The 13,698-nt window shown below is 49.5% G+C and overlaps 1 protein-coding gene across 2 annotated transcripts in view; it reads left to right on the top strand.

The window, feature by feature from the left end:
* SSH1 (slingshot protein phosphatase 1) overlaps positions 1–13,698 on the top strand; it is a 55,643-nt gene that overhangs the window by 21,873 nt on the left and 20,072 nt on the right. Inside the window, exons 3-7 of one of the 2 annotated variants that reach the window (XM_043438387.1) lie at positions 3,961–4,064; positions 8,341–8,405; positions 8,875–8,996; positions 11,016–11,084; positions 12,645–12,710. In XM_043438387.1, the coding sequence (XP_043294322.1) occupies positions 3,961–4,064; positions 8,341–8,405; positions 8,875–8,996; positions 11,016–11,084; positions 12,645–12,710 (426 nt within the window). Of the gene's footprint in view, positions 1–3,960; positions 4,065–4,163; positions 4,186–8,340; positions 8,406–8,874; positions 8,997–11,015; positions 11,085–12,644; positions 12,711–13,698 lie in introns of those variants that run through there. The other variant, XM_043438393.1, reaches the window with a different exon arrangement.

Genomic DNA, 13,698 nt, shown 5'->3' with positions numbered 1-13,698 from the left:
GCTCAGACGCACTTTCTTCCAGCCCTCCAGGCTTCCTTTCTCGGGGAGTTTAACCCGTCCTGCCTGGCATCGTATATAGTTAGTTGCGTTCTTAACGTCAATATTTCCTCTGCCAAAAGAAGCAGTAAAAGCAGAGCTGGCTTCCGCCAGGTGGGTTTCAGCGTCTCGTCCCCACCCTCTGGGACACCCACCTGCTCTTCCTGCGAAGCCCACCCTGTGCCCCTCTCTCAGAGCCCCTCCCCTTCCCTCTACCTGGAATACCGCTCCCCCCCCACACACACCCCAGATCTGCCTCCTCAAGGAGCAGTTAGCACGACCGAAGGACTTCCAGGACGTGTCTGTGCTTTTAAAAAACACCCAATAACCATGGCCGCTGCCCCCAGTCCCTGTTGGGCGAATGGATGGTGACTTGAAAGAAACAGAAATCTTCAGTCTGTCGGTTTGAACGAGAATGGGGCGGGTTTCTGGGCCGCCAGCTGTTTTTCCCCGCAGTTTCTAATGCACACCCTATCGCTTGTTCCCGAGGCCCACAAAAAGCCGTAGGAGTAAAAGTGATTAGAGGAACTTCAGCTGTTTTGCTCCCTCTGAATAGCCCTCTTTCATCAGGATAGGCAGGGACAAGGGCCTTTTTTAAACCCAAATATCAGGGAAGGACAAGGGTTCCAGCAGAGCCGTTTGCTGTCTGGGTGGGAACGCCATCCTTCCTTCCATCAGGACGGGCACTCTGCTGCTTCCCTGGAGGGCTCCGTCCAGCCTCCTGTTCGGACATCCATCCTTCTCCAGGGAGCGGGGAGGCCAGGGGCTGGGGGCCGTTCAGATCACACGATGTGACCATGGCAGGCGGTCGGGGACCTCTTCTGTGGTGCTGACATCTGCCTCTCCAGCCAGCCACCGCCCTCTCCTCCTGCTCCTCAGAGGCTTCCAGCAAACCTAGTATGTATCACCACCGCGATTTCTGTTTCCCTCCCGCGTCTCGGTTTCTGGGTGACAACTGGCTGTTGCTGCTCGGAGGGTGGGATTTTCTGGAGGACCCTGTCTGTTTGCAGTGCCCTGTACAAATTATGACCCCACGTCATCTCCTAAAACCGGCCTCTGAGACTCCTCTGTATCATGGAGATAAAAAGCGGCGAGGATGAAGGTAGGGAGGGAGGGGGGCTGAACTTGTTCTTAATCCCTGTTGGGATTTTCTCAAGGCGACTGAGGGAAACATTTCCGTTTTGTTTGCCTGCATCTGACTTCCCAGAGCTTTAGTCTAAAAAGCTGTCTTTTTGGGGACCAGCATCTTTGGGGAAAAGGCTGATTTTGCTGGAATGAGGATGGGTGGTTTGTGGATGTGTTTTCCTCATCCAGAGAACCTAGAAAAGGTGCACCATTCCCAAAGTGGGGGTGTCTGGAGACTGATGAACCCGGGGACCGTGTGGTGTCAGAGCCCTGGCTCCTGGAGACAGTTGCTCACATCAGCCACCCAGTGGGCGAGTGAGGCTCTGGTGAGCTCAGAGCAGAAGACGGGAAGCAGGGCCATAAAGAATATCCGTGTGTCATTTTCATAGGTCCCATGACTGCCGGGCTCTGTGGCCTCTGGGCCCTGGGAGTCATCCAGCGAGGGTTTTTCCTTGTGCCCCATCTGCTTACTGTCTGAGCCGCGGGGCCGTCTCCGAGGCTGGGGAGGATGTGTTCTCTGAGCCTCCCCGCCTACCGCTTCAGATCTCACCCTGACCGCTTCAGATCTCACCCTGCACAGAGGAGGACAGAGGCAGAGTGTTCCCGGGGAGCCCAGGCACACAGCCCCGTGAATTGACATGTAGCCTCAAGGCTCTTGATTCTGTAACAGCCTCAGAAACACTGAGGAACAACGGGCCTCGAAAGCGATCACGGGATAAAACCAGCCTATTCTTTTGTGTTGTTCCTCCTCCACCCCCCCCTCACCCCCACCCCCAAGGAAATATAAGGGAAACCAAGGGGAATTTTTGCCCATGATTTTCAAGGCAAAGGTCACCGTCAGTGGCTGGCTGTTTCCAGAGGGCTCAGGTTTCTGGTCACTATGGATTTTTTTTTCCTTTTTTTTTTTTTAAACTTATGAACAAAAAGGTTGATGATGCCTTGCAGAGTTTTCCCCCCGTCTGCCCCCTGCCAGCTCCTTCGATGAACTGATTGCTGTTTGAAGTTTCATGCGTTTTGTTGGAGTCTCTCGGGCAGCGATAAAAGTAGGTAGTAAGTGATCCGTGTCTTACCTAAAACAGCATAGTTCAGAAAACAAACTCAGTTGTAAGATTTTAAGGAAAGGGTGAGTGACAAGTTTCAGGGGTAGAAAAGCGTGGGGCAGGTCTCCGCCGTCTGCTCGAACTAGACAGCCTGGGTTGTCTGTCGGCCAATGGATGCTAACGAGGTTTTTGCCTGCCGTGGGTAAGTGAGACTCACAGAAAGGGTGCCTCTTGCTTCTTCCATTATTTATAGTCCTAGGCTCCTCACACGTACAGGACGCACAGGGTGGAAAGCGTGACTTGGCAGCATGTGACGGTGGGTGAAGAAGCGCCGTCCAGGTGTGAGCTGTTGCCCATAGCAAAGAGATAAAGCCAGTTGGCAGTAGGATAAGAGGGGCAGAACTAAAACCTGAACGTTTGCTATTTGAGCCGTCGTGATTTTTTAGCGTGCGAGGCAGAAAAACGAACAGATTTCGTTGGCGGTCTTCACAGTATGGAAGATAACCGTTTTTTTTTTTCAATTCCAGAAACTGCTGACTTGACACTGGCCCCTGCGGTGAGGTTTCCTAGCTCCTGGAGTTGTATTTTAGACTTAGCTGAATATTCCAGGATGAGAATGTTTAACTACCAACTTTAGCTGTCCTGGGCAGTGATGATTTTGTTGTTTTATGTTACACAAGATGTCCTTGTGTTTCAGTCAAGAATTGATTTGTTTTTTGTTTTTTTTAAAGTGCTTCTGTTTCTTAGAGATTTTTCTTTCAATCAAATATGTTAATTGGTTGCTCAAGAGAGAATGAATGATATATATAGCTCCCTATAATTTGAACTGTGATCTTTCACAGATAAATGAATAAAAATGAAATGTTTTTGCCTTATGACTCTGAAAGTTAAAATATCATTTACAAAAGTTAATATTTGCTCAATACGGTAAATTTGGAAGATGCTAAGAAGTAGAAGGAAGATAACCTTAGCACTATTAATAATTTTGGTGTGTCTTATGTGTAGTTTTCAGAGATGATGGTTTTTTCTAAGTCATTGGTGGTAATTAGTAGCTGATATAGTCTATCAGTTCATACAGGCAGGATTTCTATATAAGCTAAAGATTTTCTTGGTAGCCAAGTCATGAAAGTTAAATTTTTTATTGTAATTCTTAAAATCACATGTTGACTATGGATATTATTGCCTGTTAAAGTAACAAGATCAAAGATTCCCTCTGCTGAGAAGTTCACTGGGTTAACTCGAGCTTTTCTATGGGAACAGCGGACACAGCCACCGTTTTTTTTAAGATGCAAACAGATAGTGAAAGTGTGATTTCATCTTCCTTATGCTCTGTAAACCGAAGACTCCAGGAAGCAGTGAGGCTGTTAAAAGTTCAGAGCGCTGGGGGCAGAGATCAACAGCAAAAGTCTGAAAAATTCACAAAAGGAGCCATCCTCTGCTCATCAGAGAGTCGGTCTCTGTTTCCAGAAGACATGATATTACAGTGGGGTCCCTTCACAGTGTCCTGCAGAAAGGAGCTCCGGGCGCCGGAGGTGCCCGCGGAGACCCTCAGGTGTTGTAGCCGAAGCATCCCCCTTTATCCCGTAAACTCTCCAGCAGCAGGGAGTCCTGTGTGAAGTCACCGTAGGAACTATTTCAGCCCGTTGGCGTGTTTCTGTGCCACTCTCCAGCTTTCCGTCTGCAGCTCGTCTTTGCCCGTTTTCCTCTGTGAATTCCAGCCTGACTGTGCTCTGTGTTTTTTTTTTTTTTCTCTCCCCAGCTTAAGTGAGAGCTTTTTCATGGTGAAAGGAGCAGCCCTCTTCCTACAGCAGGGAAGCAGCCCTCAAGGCCAGCGGAGTCTTCAGCACCCCCACAAGCATGCAGGTGATGGCTCTAAACTGATGCTCTTACCCAGGGAGTTACCTTCTGTGCCACAGAGCAACCCTCCAGCACTGGCGTTCAGCACTTGGCTGGTTTTCAAGGCCAGGGAAATAGCGCAGCACAGGTTGGTAATGACAGGTGCAGGTTAGAGGCTCTCTTCTTGAGGCCATGTGTGTCTTCCTGACGGCACTGGGAGCCAGCACCCCTTTGACCACGCGTGTGTATATAAGAAGGTCAGCAGCTTTCTGTTTGGATGTAGATTCCCTACTCAGTCTATCAGTTAACTGCAGATTTTAAGTTACAGTATCCTGGGCTCCTCCTGGTGGCTCAGATAATAACGAAGTTGCCTGCAACGCAGAAGACCCCGGGTTTGATTCCCCGGTTTGGGAAGATCCCCTGGAGAAGGGAATGGCTGCCTACTCTTGCCTGGAGAATTCCATGGACGAGGAGCCTGGCAGGCTGTAGTTCATGGGGTCGCAAAGAATTGGACAGAACTAAGCAGCTAATTTTCACTTTCTTCACATGCCTTTTTAACGAATGCACCAGAGCACCTTATAGCCAGATGTTGTCCCCTTGAAAATTACTGCCTTGGGGTGCTGGATGTCTAGTCTGTCATTGCTCTGAGCATTTGGAAAGCTCTCATTTGGGGAATTTCTTACAAACCTTGGGCACGTACTGGGGTGGGAAGTCTTTATTCTTTAATGGTGGGTTGGTTTTTTGGAAGTAGACAGAAATTGTAACATGGGATCAAACCAAATACTCACTGAGGCACAAAAGCAAGGAAATAAGAAATGTCTACAAGGACTTCCCTGGCAGTCTGGTGGTTAAGACTTTGCCTTCCAATGCAGAGGGTGCAGGTTCAGTCCCTGGTTGGGGAACTGAGATCCCATGTGCCTGTGACCAAAAAACCAAAACAGAGAAACAGGAGCAATATTGTAACAAGTTCAATAAAGACTAAAAATGGTCTACATCAAAAAAAACAAAAAAAACACCTTTCAAAAAAAGAAAAGAAATGCCCAGGAAGTGAAAGACAGGGAAGACTGACTTGCTGCAGGCTGTGGGGTTGCAAAGAGTTGGACTGAGTGACCGAACAAGAACAAAGTAATAAGACTGGTTTTCTTAGGTGACTTGACCCTGAACCTGAAGGTATTTGGGAGTAAAGGATTAGGGAGGCATTTGCGTACAAGTGGATCTTTGTAGCCAGTGGGGAGTGTCTCCAGGCGCTTCTTGGATGGGCAGCTCACGTCTGAATAGGCACTGGAAAGACCTCGCCTCTCAGAACAACAGCGAATCAAAGGAGCTGGCAGTCGGGGCCAGTTCTGTTGTCGCTTCAGTCATCTTGTTTGTCTAACCTCAAGTCAATCAAGCCTCATCTGGGAGCTGAGTCCCTAGGCTAGAATTTCCTGTCTTAGATTTTATAGCAAACCCTAAGGCTCAGTCAATATTGTCACATGCCGGTATTTATAATCAAGATTTAGGTCTGTCGTAAGCTAAGTAAACAATCCTTCTGCACAGGGAGACAGTGTGTTTTGTGGAAAGAATATTTGCTCTGGAGCCAGACAGACCTGGCTTCTAATCCCAGTTCTGCAAGCGTGCAGAACTTTCAGAGTCAATTTCTGAGCCTTGGTCTCCTAATCTTTACAATGGGCATCAAATATCGGTAACTCAGATGACGAGAAATTTACAATTTGTGCACATTAACAGGTCTACCTTCTCCTAGGTGCTCTGCCTACTTAGCTGTAATTATTGCTACAGTGGCTGCTGGTACAATAAAACCACAAACAGAACCTTTGCTCCTTAATCTGCAGCAGTTCTGCCCTGTTAGGAGTGTAAACTGTCGTTCGTGGCTTAACCATAACGCGTAAGCAAAGCCAATGCTCAGTTTTGTTCCCTAAGTATTAAATGTCTCCTTCCTCAAATTCAATGAGTATTTGCATACTGTGTGCAATCTTGGGGAAGTGGCTACAAAACCGTCTTGTAAAATCCCTCATTCCAGCCGGTTGGTGCATCTCTGGAAGGTAACACAAGAATGGGAAGGGAGCCTGATGTGTTGGCTTTTCTGCCCTGGGGTCTGGGGGGGTCAGTGAGCTCAAAAAAGCGGGGCTTGCCCACCGGCCACAGATGCTCAGTACATGACTGTGGGTCAGGCACACATTGGACTTCACGGCAAGTCCCCCAGACGACCCGCAGGCCCTAAGCAAGCCCCGTGCCAAGCTGAGGACCGTTGCGGCTTAACTCTACGCGTTAAGTAATTCTGCTCAGTCCAGTCGGGCCGAGACGCTTCCTTCCCAGGGCCGACCTGTACTTCAGACTCACATTCTCTGCTTTCTTTTTGCAAGTGCTTACTGAGCACTTTAACATGCAGAGACTGTGTGAGGCTGCCAGGCCCGGGGTTGGGATTTCTCTCTGTCAGCAATTCCACGTCTCAGCAGACAGCCCCACTGAAAGGCCGCTATCTGTGTGGAAAGCTTCGTTTTCACTGAGCCACTCATCAGACAGGGGACTGGGGTCCGCCTTCCTCAGTGTGCTTCCGTGACTCGGGGTAGGTGGTGGGGGCGCCCAGGCGAGCCGGGAACCAGCCGTGGTGGGTGTGTGCCATCCTGACGTTGATGACACGACAGGTGAGCGTGCCATTGGGTGGAGAAAAGGAGCGAGCATCGTCCCCTCACGTCATTCCTCATGGGCGTGGTGCCAGCCTAGGGTGGTGTTCTCTGTGGGATCCTGGAAGAGGGAAGACAAGGGGGCAGGTTTCCAACAAACTGACTCCTCTCTGAGGCTGGAAGTGCCGTTTGCACATCATTTGTCAACCTTCTCTAAGGTTAAAAAGATGCTTTTTGCCAAAGGAACATGTCCAGGGGCTTCCCTGGCCATCCAGTGGTTGAGACTCTGCACTTCCACGGCAGGGTGCAAGGGGTTTAATCTCTGGTCAGGGAACTAAGATCCTACACACCACATGGCCATAAAAAAGAAAAATTTCTTGAACTAAATAAAAAAATGAAAATTCAGCATACCAACTTAAAAAAATTATATGGGAAAAGCAAGTTTAAAAAAAAAAAAGGAACACATCCGGTGGGTTAATCCCTCTGGGTTCTAATTATAATCTGTAGGATCTTTTTTTTCTTAAGATAATTGTTTCTTAGCAGTGTTGCACAACCTGAAATGATTATGGATTTTCTGTGAATTACTCCTTGTACTTTTCTTCTGCATCAGCATCTTTACAGTTGAACCATTTCTTCAGGAAGAACCCCACACAGACATATTTGAAATATACATAAGCTGGGGAAAAAAGCGGCATTGGAACCACCCTCCCTACTTACTAGTTAGGAAGCTCAGTTAGGGGTCCCTTGTGCCTGGGACACGCAGCCCTTCTGTGGGTTGGATCCTGCATGGCTTTGGAGGCTCACCACCTCCAAGAAACTCTCTTCCCCTCCCTGCAGCCCAGAGGCATCCCCAGGGACCCTGCGGCCACTCAGTGATGTTCGGAGGCTGACCCTGGATTCCCATCTGTTTTCAATTACCCAGGGGAAACAAACAGAAAAAGAGTATATGATTTTTAGCAGGAAAAAAAAGAATGCCATTGCTATTTACTCAAATTATATCTCTGGGTACCCAGCACATACCTGCTCTCTGTGGAGTGACTTAAAACATTTCCCCTCCTGCTTATAGAAGTCGTGTCTTTCACCCTTTCTTATGGAAAGTGGTGTCTGTGTGTTAGTCACTCAGTCATGTCCAGCTCTTTGTGACCCCATGGACTGTAGTCCCATCAGACTCCTCTGTCCTTGGGATTCTCCAGGCAAGAATACTGGAATGGGTTGCCATTCTCTTCTCTCAGGGATCTTCCTGACCCAGGGATTGAACCCATGTCTCCTGCACTGAAGGCAGATTCTTTAAGTGGAAAATAACCCCAAGTCCTTTTTCTTTCAGACCAGCCCTCAGCAAATCCCTCTCTTCATCTGTGTCTATAGTTTCTGCTGCCCTCCCCCCCACCCCCCACAAAGTCACGTTTGCTTGAATTTAATAACGTTTCTCCTCTTGGCTTGTCTGTATTTTTCAGATTTTGTATGTTAAAAAAAAAAATCCACATTGCATTTTGTTCATAAAACAAAAGCAACTTTAAAAAACCTGGCAGTGAACTCTCACCCATGCTCATTGTGCAGTATTCTGGAGTGTACTAAGGGAAGTCTAGGTCTGCCAGACCCTCAAAAACCAGCCTCTCCTGGGTGTCTGCCTAGAAAGTAGGTGGGTGACCTGTTTTAAACTTTCTCCATTCATCCAACAGGGGACCTGCCTCAGCATCTTCAAGTCATGATCAACCTTCTGCGCTGTGAAGATAGAATCAAGCTGGTAAGAAGAGACGAGAGTGGCAAGTTTTCATTTTTAACTGTGACATTTGGTAGGCACTTATTGACAAGCAAGAGTTGGAAGAGAGGTCAGGGAATGGCGGGGGGGGGTTGGCTCTCTTACATTATAGCAAATTCTCCCAAGCTGTTCGCTAAGACCAAATCCCCATCTGCTCCTCTGTCCCCAGAAGGTGCAGGAAAGGATGGATAAGGTCTCTGGGTCAGTCTGTGCTGAGCTGGAATCGTCTTTCTCTGGGTTTTATTTGTTCACCTATATTTAACGAAGTTTGAGGGTCTTCTCTGAGCCAAGTGCTGTCCCGCATGCTGGGGATAATAACCAGATATAAGACTTTCATCTTAATTCCAAAATTCTCAGAGGAAAGATAAAAACAAAAGTCTCTGGTCTTGGGCTGGTGGAGGAAGGGGCGGCCGCCTGGAAAGGCAGGCCGATGAGAGCATGTCCACCCATCTAGGCCGTGCGCTTGGAGAGTGCCTGGGCGGAGCGGGTCCGCTACATGGTGGTGGTGGACAGCAGCGGGCGCCAGGACACGGAGGAGAGTATCCTGCTGGGAGTCGACTTCTCCAGTAAGGAGAGGTGAGTCTGCTCTGCACGGTGGCTCCCCTCTGCAACAGGGCCAGGAGTTTCTGCTGGAAAAAGGTTTCCGGGGCCCCACACCCACAGTGGGGACAGTAGCTGACAAGGTGGTCAGGCCCTGGGGACTGTGGAGCCCCTCGTTTTAGCTTTCATGTGCTGTGCTGGTCCAGTCTCTGCTCTGAGAGCTTAGGGTCTACTCTCTGCTTAGAGATTTAACCCTGGGTCCCAGGGGTGCCCTAGAAGAGGGCACCTTAACCAGGAGGGCTTCCTGGAGGAGGTGACAGCTGTGGTGAACACCCCAGGGCAAGCAGGAGCCGGACCAGGTAAAGCAGGAAGGCGCCTTCCAGGCCGACCATCCCATATGGAAGTATGTGATTGATGGGCATTATATCAAGGGCCTGATTCAGTATTAATACCCCGTGGATTCCCAAGTACTTGTTGATGGGTCCTGGGTCAGAGGCTTGAAGAGAGGTTGGGAATTTCCCAATAACTGGAGGCCAAGTTTCTATAGTTATATCATAGACCTTATTATGTGTGTGAAATGGAGGTGAACGACTCTCCTTAAATCTCGGAGAAGTTAATGCGAGTGAGGTCATTGCAGAACCTGAATTTGTTAAAGCTGGACTAGAGGAGACTCCCTTTATTCCTCATTAACCTGCTCTTCACTAAGCAAGCCATGCATTTGCCTTCTCCTGAGTATGAGGCAACAGCCTCAATCCAGGCACACAGGGCTGCACCAGCATCCACGGTTCTCGGCCTCAAGGAGCCTGTAAGCTCAGCGGGGAGAGAGCCGTCACCAGAAGTCAGGGTGGCGTGCCCAGTGATGGAGAAGCGTGGGGTGGTCGTGGGGACCCAGGAGAGGCGTGGGCCTGGTGGGGAGCCTGCCAGAGGCCTTCAGAAGCAGGCGATGGCTAAGCCGAGTCTTAGAGGACGAGTGGGCTTGTCAGGTGAGTCCGGGGTTGGGGCAGGTCAGAGGGTGCGTTGGAAGAGCATTTCAGGCAGAATTGATGTCAGAAACCACGAGCTGTAGAGGCAGACCATGCTGTCTCCTCTTGTTGCGAGGGGGCTGCCGCTAGCCCCACCCTTGCGACCAAGACTCCATTGCTTGTTACAAGCAAATGAAGTAACAGGAAGGCAGATACAGAAGCACAGGGTTTGAAAAGATCCCCCACGGCTGCTGATACTCGGAGGATGAGTGGGTTTCATAAACCCGAGGACTGCCGTGTGCGTGGCTTTGTGTGCATAGACATACTCCCTTGGGGTCTGTCAGCCCGCAGCAGAGATGCCCGTATAGGGTCCCCAGAGGTGGTCTGAGTTGGCCCTGGCAGTGATGGCTGTTTCTCACAAGCCGACTCTTTTTCAAATGCCTGAAGAATTTTCATAGCGATCCGAGGAGACCCTCTGATAAAACCCTTTCTTTCCGTCTGTGTTTCTCAGCAATGCCAGGCTCTGAAGTGGTCAGGTATCGTTTCGCTGTTGGGATGGGCAAAAAAAAAAAGCAGATGAAGCTGAATTTTAAAACACCAGCTGCACAGCAGGTACAGAAGCAGAGGTCCAGAAGCGAACCCCAGTCCTGGTGTTGGCACTCTCCCCACCCCCGCCACCCCAGGACAGGAGACGGAGGGTAGCTGCCACCACTTTCCTGTGCCGCCCAAGCTGTGTGTAGCCTCATGCCAGGCATGTGCCTGCCGCTGTCGGCTTCACCCCCGCTGCACTGCGGGCGTGTGGTCAGCTGGTTGCTCCTGGCCCCCGAGAGCTGCAGCTCAGACCTGGCATTTATGAGTCGTGGTCCCCGTGACTGTCTCTAAGCTGAGGTTTGTGGCCATCCCAGGCCCGCGTCTTCTGGAATTCAGTGGTGAGCAGTCCCTGCGTTCAGATCCACCCCTAGGCAGCCGGACCCAGGGCACGTGGTGGTTCCTCCCCGTGAACTGGACCAGCTGGGTGGAGACACAGCGAGGGAAGTCCTCGTGCAGGAGGGTGGACCCTAACTCCAGATATCTCCTCTTCCCTCCTGTGTAGTAAAAGCTGTACCATCGGAATGGTTCTCCGACTGTGGAGCGACACAAAAATCCACCTCGATGGAGATGGGTAAGGAGATCTCTTTAGAAAGGCTTCTTTCACCCTAGACTTTGAAACACGAGTCAGTTTGGACATTGGATAATCATTAACAGACTCTCGTGTGTGACATGTTTATGACGTCAGGGGAGTATCATTGCCCTCCCGCGAGGCACACAAGGCACGGTCCCTTTGGGACGTGTTACCAGGGGGTTTGGGCTTCCCTGGGGCTCAGTGGCAAATAATCCATCTGCCAATGCAGGGCACATGGGTTTGATCCCTAGGTCGGGAAGATCCCCTGGAGGAGGAAATGGCAACCCACCCCAGTATTCTTGCCTGGGAAATCCCGTGGACAGAGGAACCGGGCTGGCTATAGTCCATTTGGTGGAAAAGAGGCAGGCACAACTGAGCACGCACACACCTCTAATGAGAAGGGAGTTTGGGTCATGAGGTACCAACAGAAACATTCTACTTTTTGGGAGATCGTCTGCTGTATGAAGTTCAAGATGAGCATTAAACAGACGTTCATTCATTTGCCTTGAGTTGTTAAATGAACACTCGCCGTGTGCCCTCCCTGGGGCTGGTCCTTGCAAGTGCATGGGTGAATATGGTGCGGCTGGACTTCCCGGTCTCTGGGGGCTGAGGGAAGACACAGAAGCAACAGGTGCAGTGGTGTTTCAGGTGCCATGTGGGGGCGCTGCAGAGGAGGAATCATCCGAACGGGCCTGGGCTCGTAGACCAGGGCCAGAGGGCGGTCCAGATCTGAGAGCGGCAGCGAGGTGGGGGGGACCTCAGGGACGGCCACGAGTGGGAAGAAGCAGGAGAGGAAGTGATCTCCACTGAGATTCCAGCAAGAAAAGTTATGTGGCTGCATAGATAAAACTGGGAGGGAAAAATTAAAATTAGATTTACTGAAGACATGGGCTTACAATTACTTTTTAATTTTTTTTTAATTTTTGTCTACTTTAAAAAAAATTTTTGGCCCTGCTGTGCAGCTTGCAAGATCTTAGTTCCTCAGCCAGGAATCGAACCTGTGCCCCCGCAATGAAAGCAAGGAGCCTTAGCCATTGAACCTCCAAGGAATTGCCATATATATTTCCCTTTTAAACTTTTATCTTTCCTTAATGTGTTTGTTATGCAACTCTGAAAAACACAGATGGGGACTTCCCTGATGGTCCAGTGGCTGTGACTCCAAGCTCCCAATGCAGAGAGCCCCTGGTTTGATCCCTAGTCAGAGAACTAGATCCCACATGCCTGTACCTAAGACCCTAATGAAAAAAGAGAACCTAGATAGTGTGTGTGGGGCCAGAAGTTGGGGAGCGGGGTGGGCAAGTGAAGCGAGAGTGTCCACTGCTGGGGTTTCCCTTTGCTGGGCTTTCGGTTTTTGGCTGACTTTGCGTTGGTGGGTTAGAAGCCAGTCTTCCGACCTGTCTCTCTCATTTTTTTTGGCTTTTGCCCTTGTCTCTGTGGCCAGCGGTCCCTTGTCAGACAGGGTGAGACAGACTTTTCCTCGGGGTGTCCGCCGCCGCCTGGCAGTGCTGTGGTTGGGGGCCCCGCCTTCTCACCACGCCGTCTTCTGTTTTTCATCCTCAGTGGGTTCAGCGTCAGCACCGCCGGGAGGATGCACGTCTTCAAGCCTGTGTCTGTCCAGGCCATGTGGTAAGTGTGGTTTTAGGGACTTTTAACTCCTTACACATATTTTCCTAGCTGACAGCACGAATTAAAAAGCCCCATCTCCTTAGAAGCACATTTAGGTATGTTTATTTTATGTGTGTGGCAAAATACATGTACTATAAAATTTACCATTTTAAGCATTTTTTTTTTTTTTGCCACTCTGTGCAGTACATGGGATCTCAGTTCCCCAAGCAGGGGCGTCGAACCCACACCCTTTGCATTGGGAGCTTAACCACTGGACTGCCAGGGAAGTCCATTAAAGCACTTTTTAAGGTTGCAGTTCAGTGACATTAAATACATTAACAGTGTTGTGCACCCATCATCGCTGTCCATTTCCAGAATTTTTCATCACTTGAAACAGAAACTCTGCACTTACTAAACATTAATGCCCCGTTGTCCCCTCTCCCAGCCCCTGGTAGCCTCTATCTTTCGCTCTCTCTCTGAGTTTGCCTATTCTGGGTCCCTCATATAAATGGGGCCATACAGTATTCGTCCTTCAGTGTCTGGCCTCTTGCACTTAGCACGATGCTTTCAGGGTTCATCCATGTTGCAGTACTTCATTCCTTTTTAAGGCTGAACGGTAAGTTCATTATATGGATACACTGCTTTTGTTTATCTGTTCGTCTCTCGATGGACGTTTGGGTTACTTCCTCCTCTTGGCGTCTGTGAATAGAGCTGCTGTGACCTCTGGCGGACAAAGTATCTGCTGAATCCCTGCTTTCAGCTCTTTGGGGAATGTACCTAGGAGTGGAATTTCTAGATCACGTGGTACTTCTGTGTCCAGCCTTTTAAGGGACGCCCCCCACACACTGTTCACTGTAGCCATTTATTCTCTGATAATTTTTCCATCCAAGGTCTCGTTTGTCCGCCCTTCACTGATACCTGATCCACCTCATTCACTGAGAAATACTCAGCCCATATTTTTGTAAAAAGAAGTAGGAAAAGGATAAGTAAATTGGCTGCTACCATATGC

The sequence above is a fragment of the Cervus canadensis genome, chromosome 1, assembly GCF_019320065.1.
Source record: "Cervus canadensis isolate Bull #8, Minnesota chromosome 1, ASM1932006v1, whole genome shotgun sequence".
In the NCBI taxonomy this organism is placed as follows: Eukaryota; Metazoa; Chordata; class Mammalia; order Artiodactyla; family Cervidae; genus Cervus; species Cervus canadensis.
The sequence above is the reverse complement of the archived record's forward strand: the minus strand, read 5'-3'. Positions and strand labels throughout refer to the sequence as shown.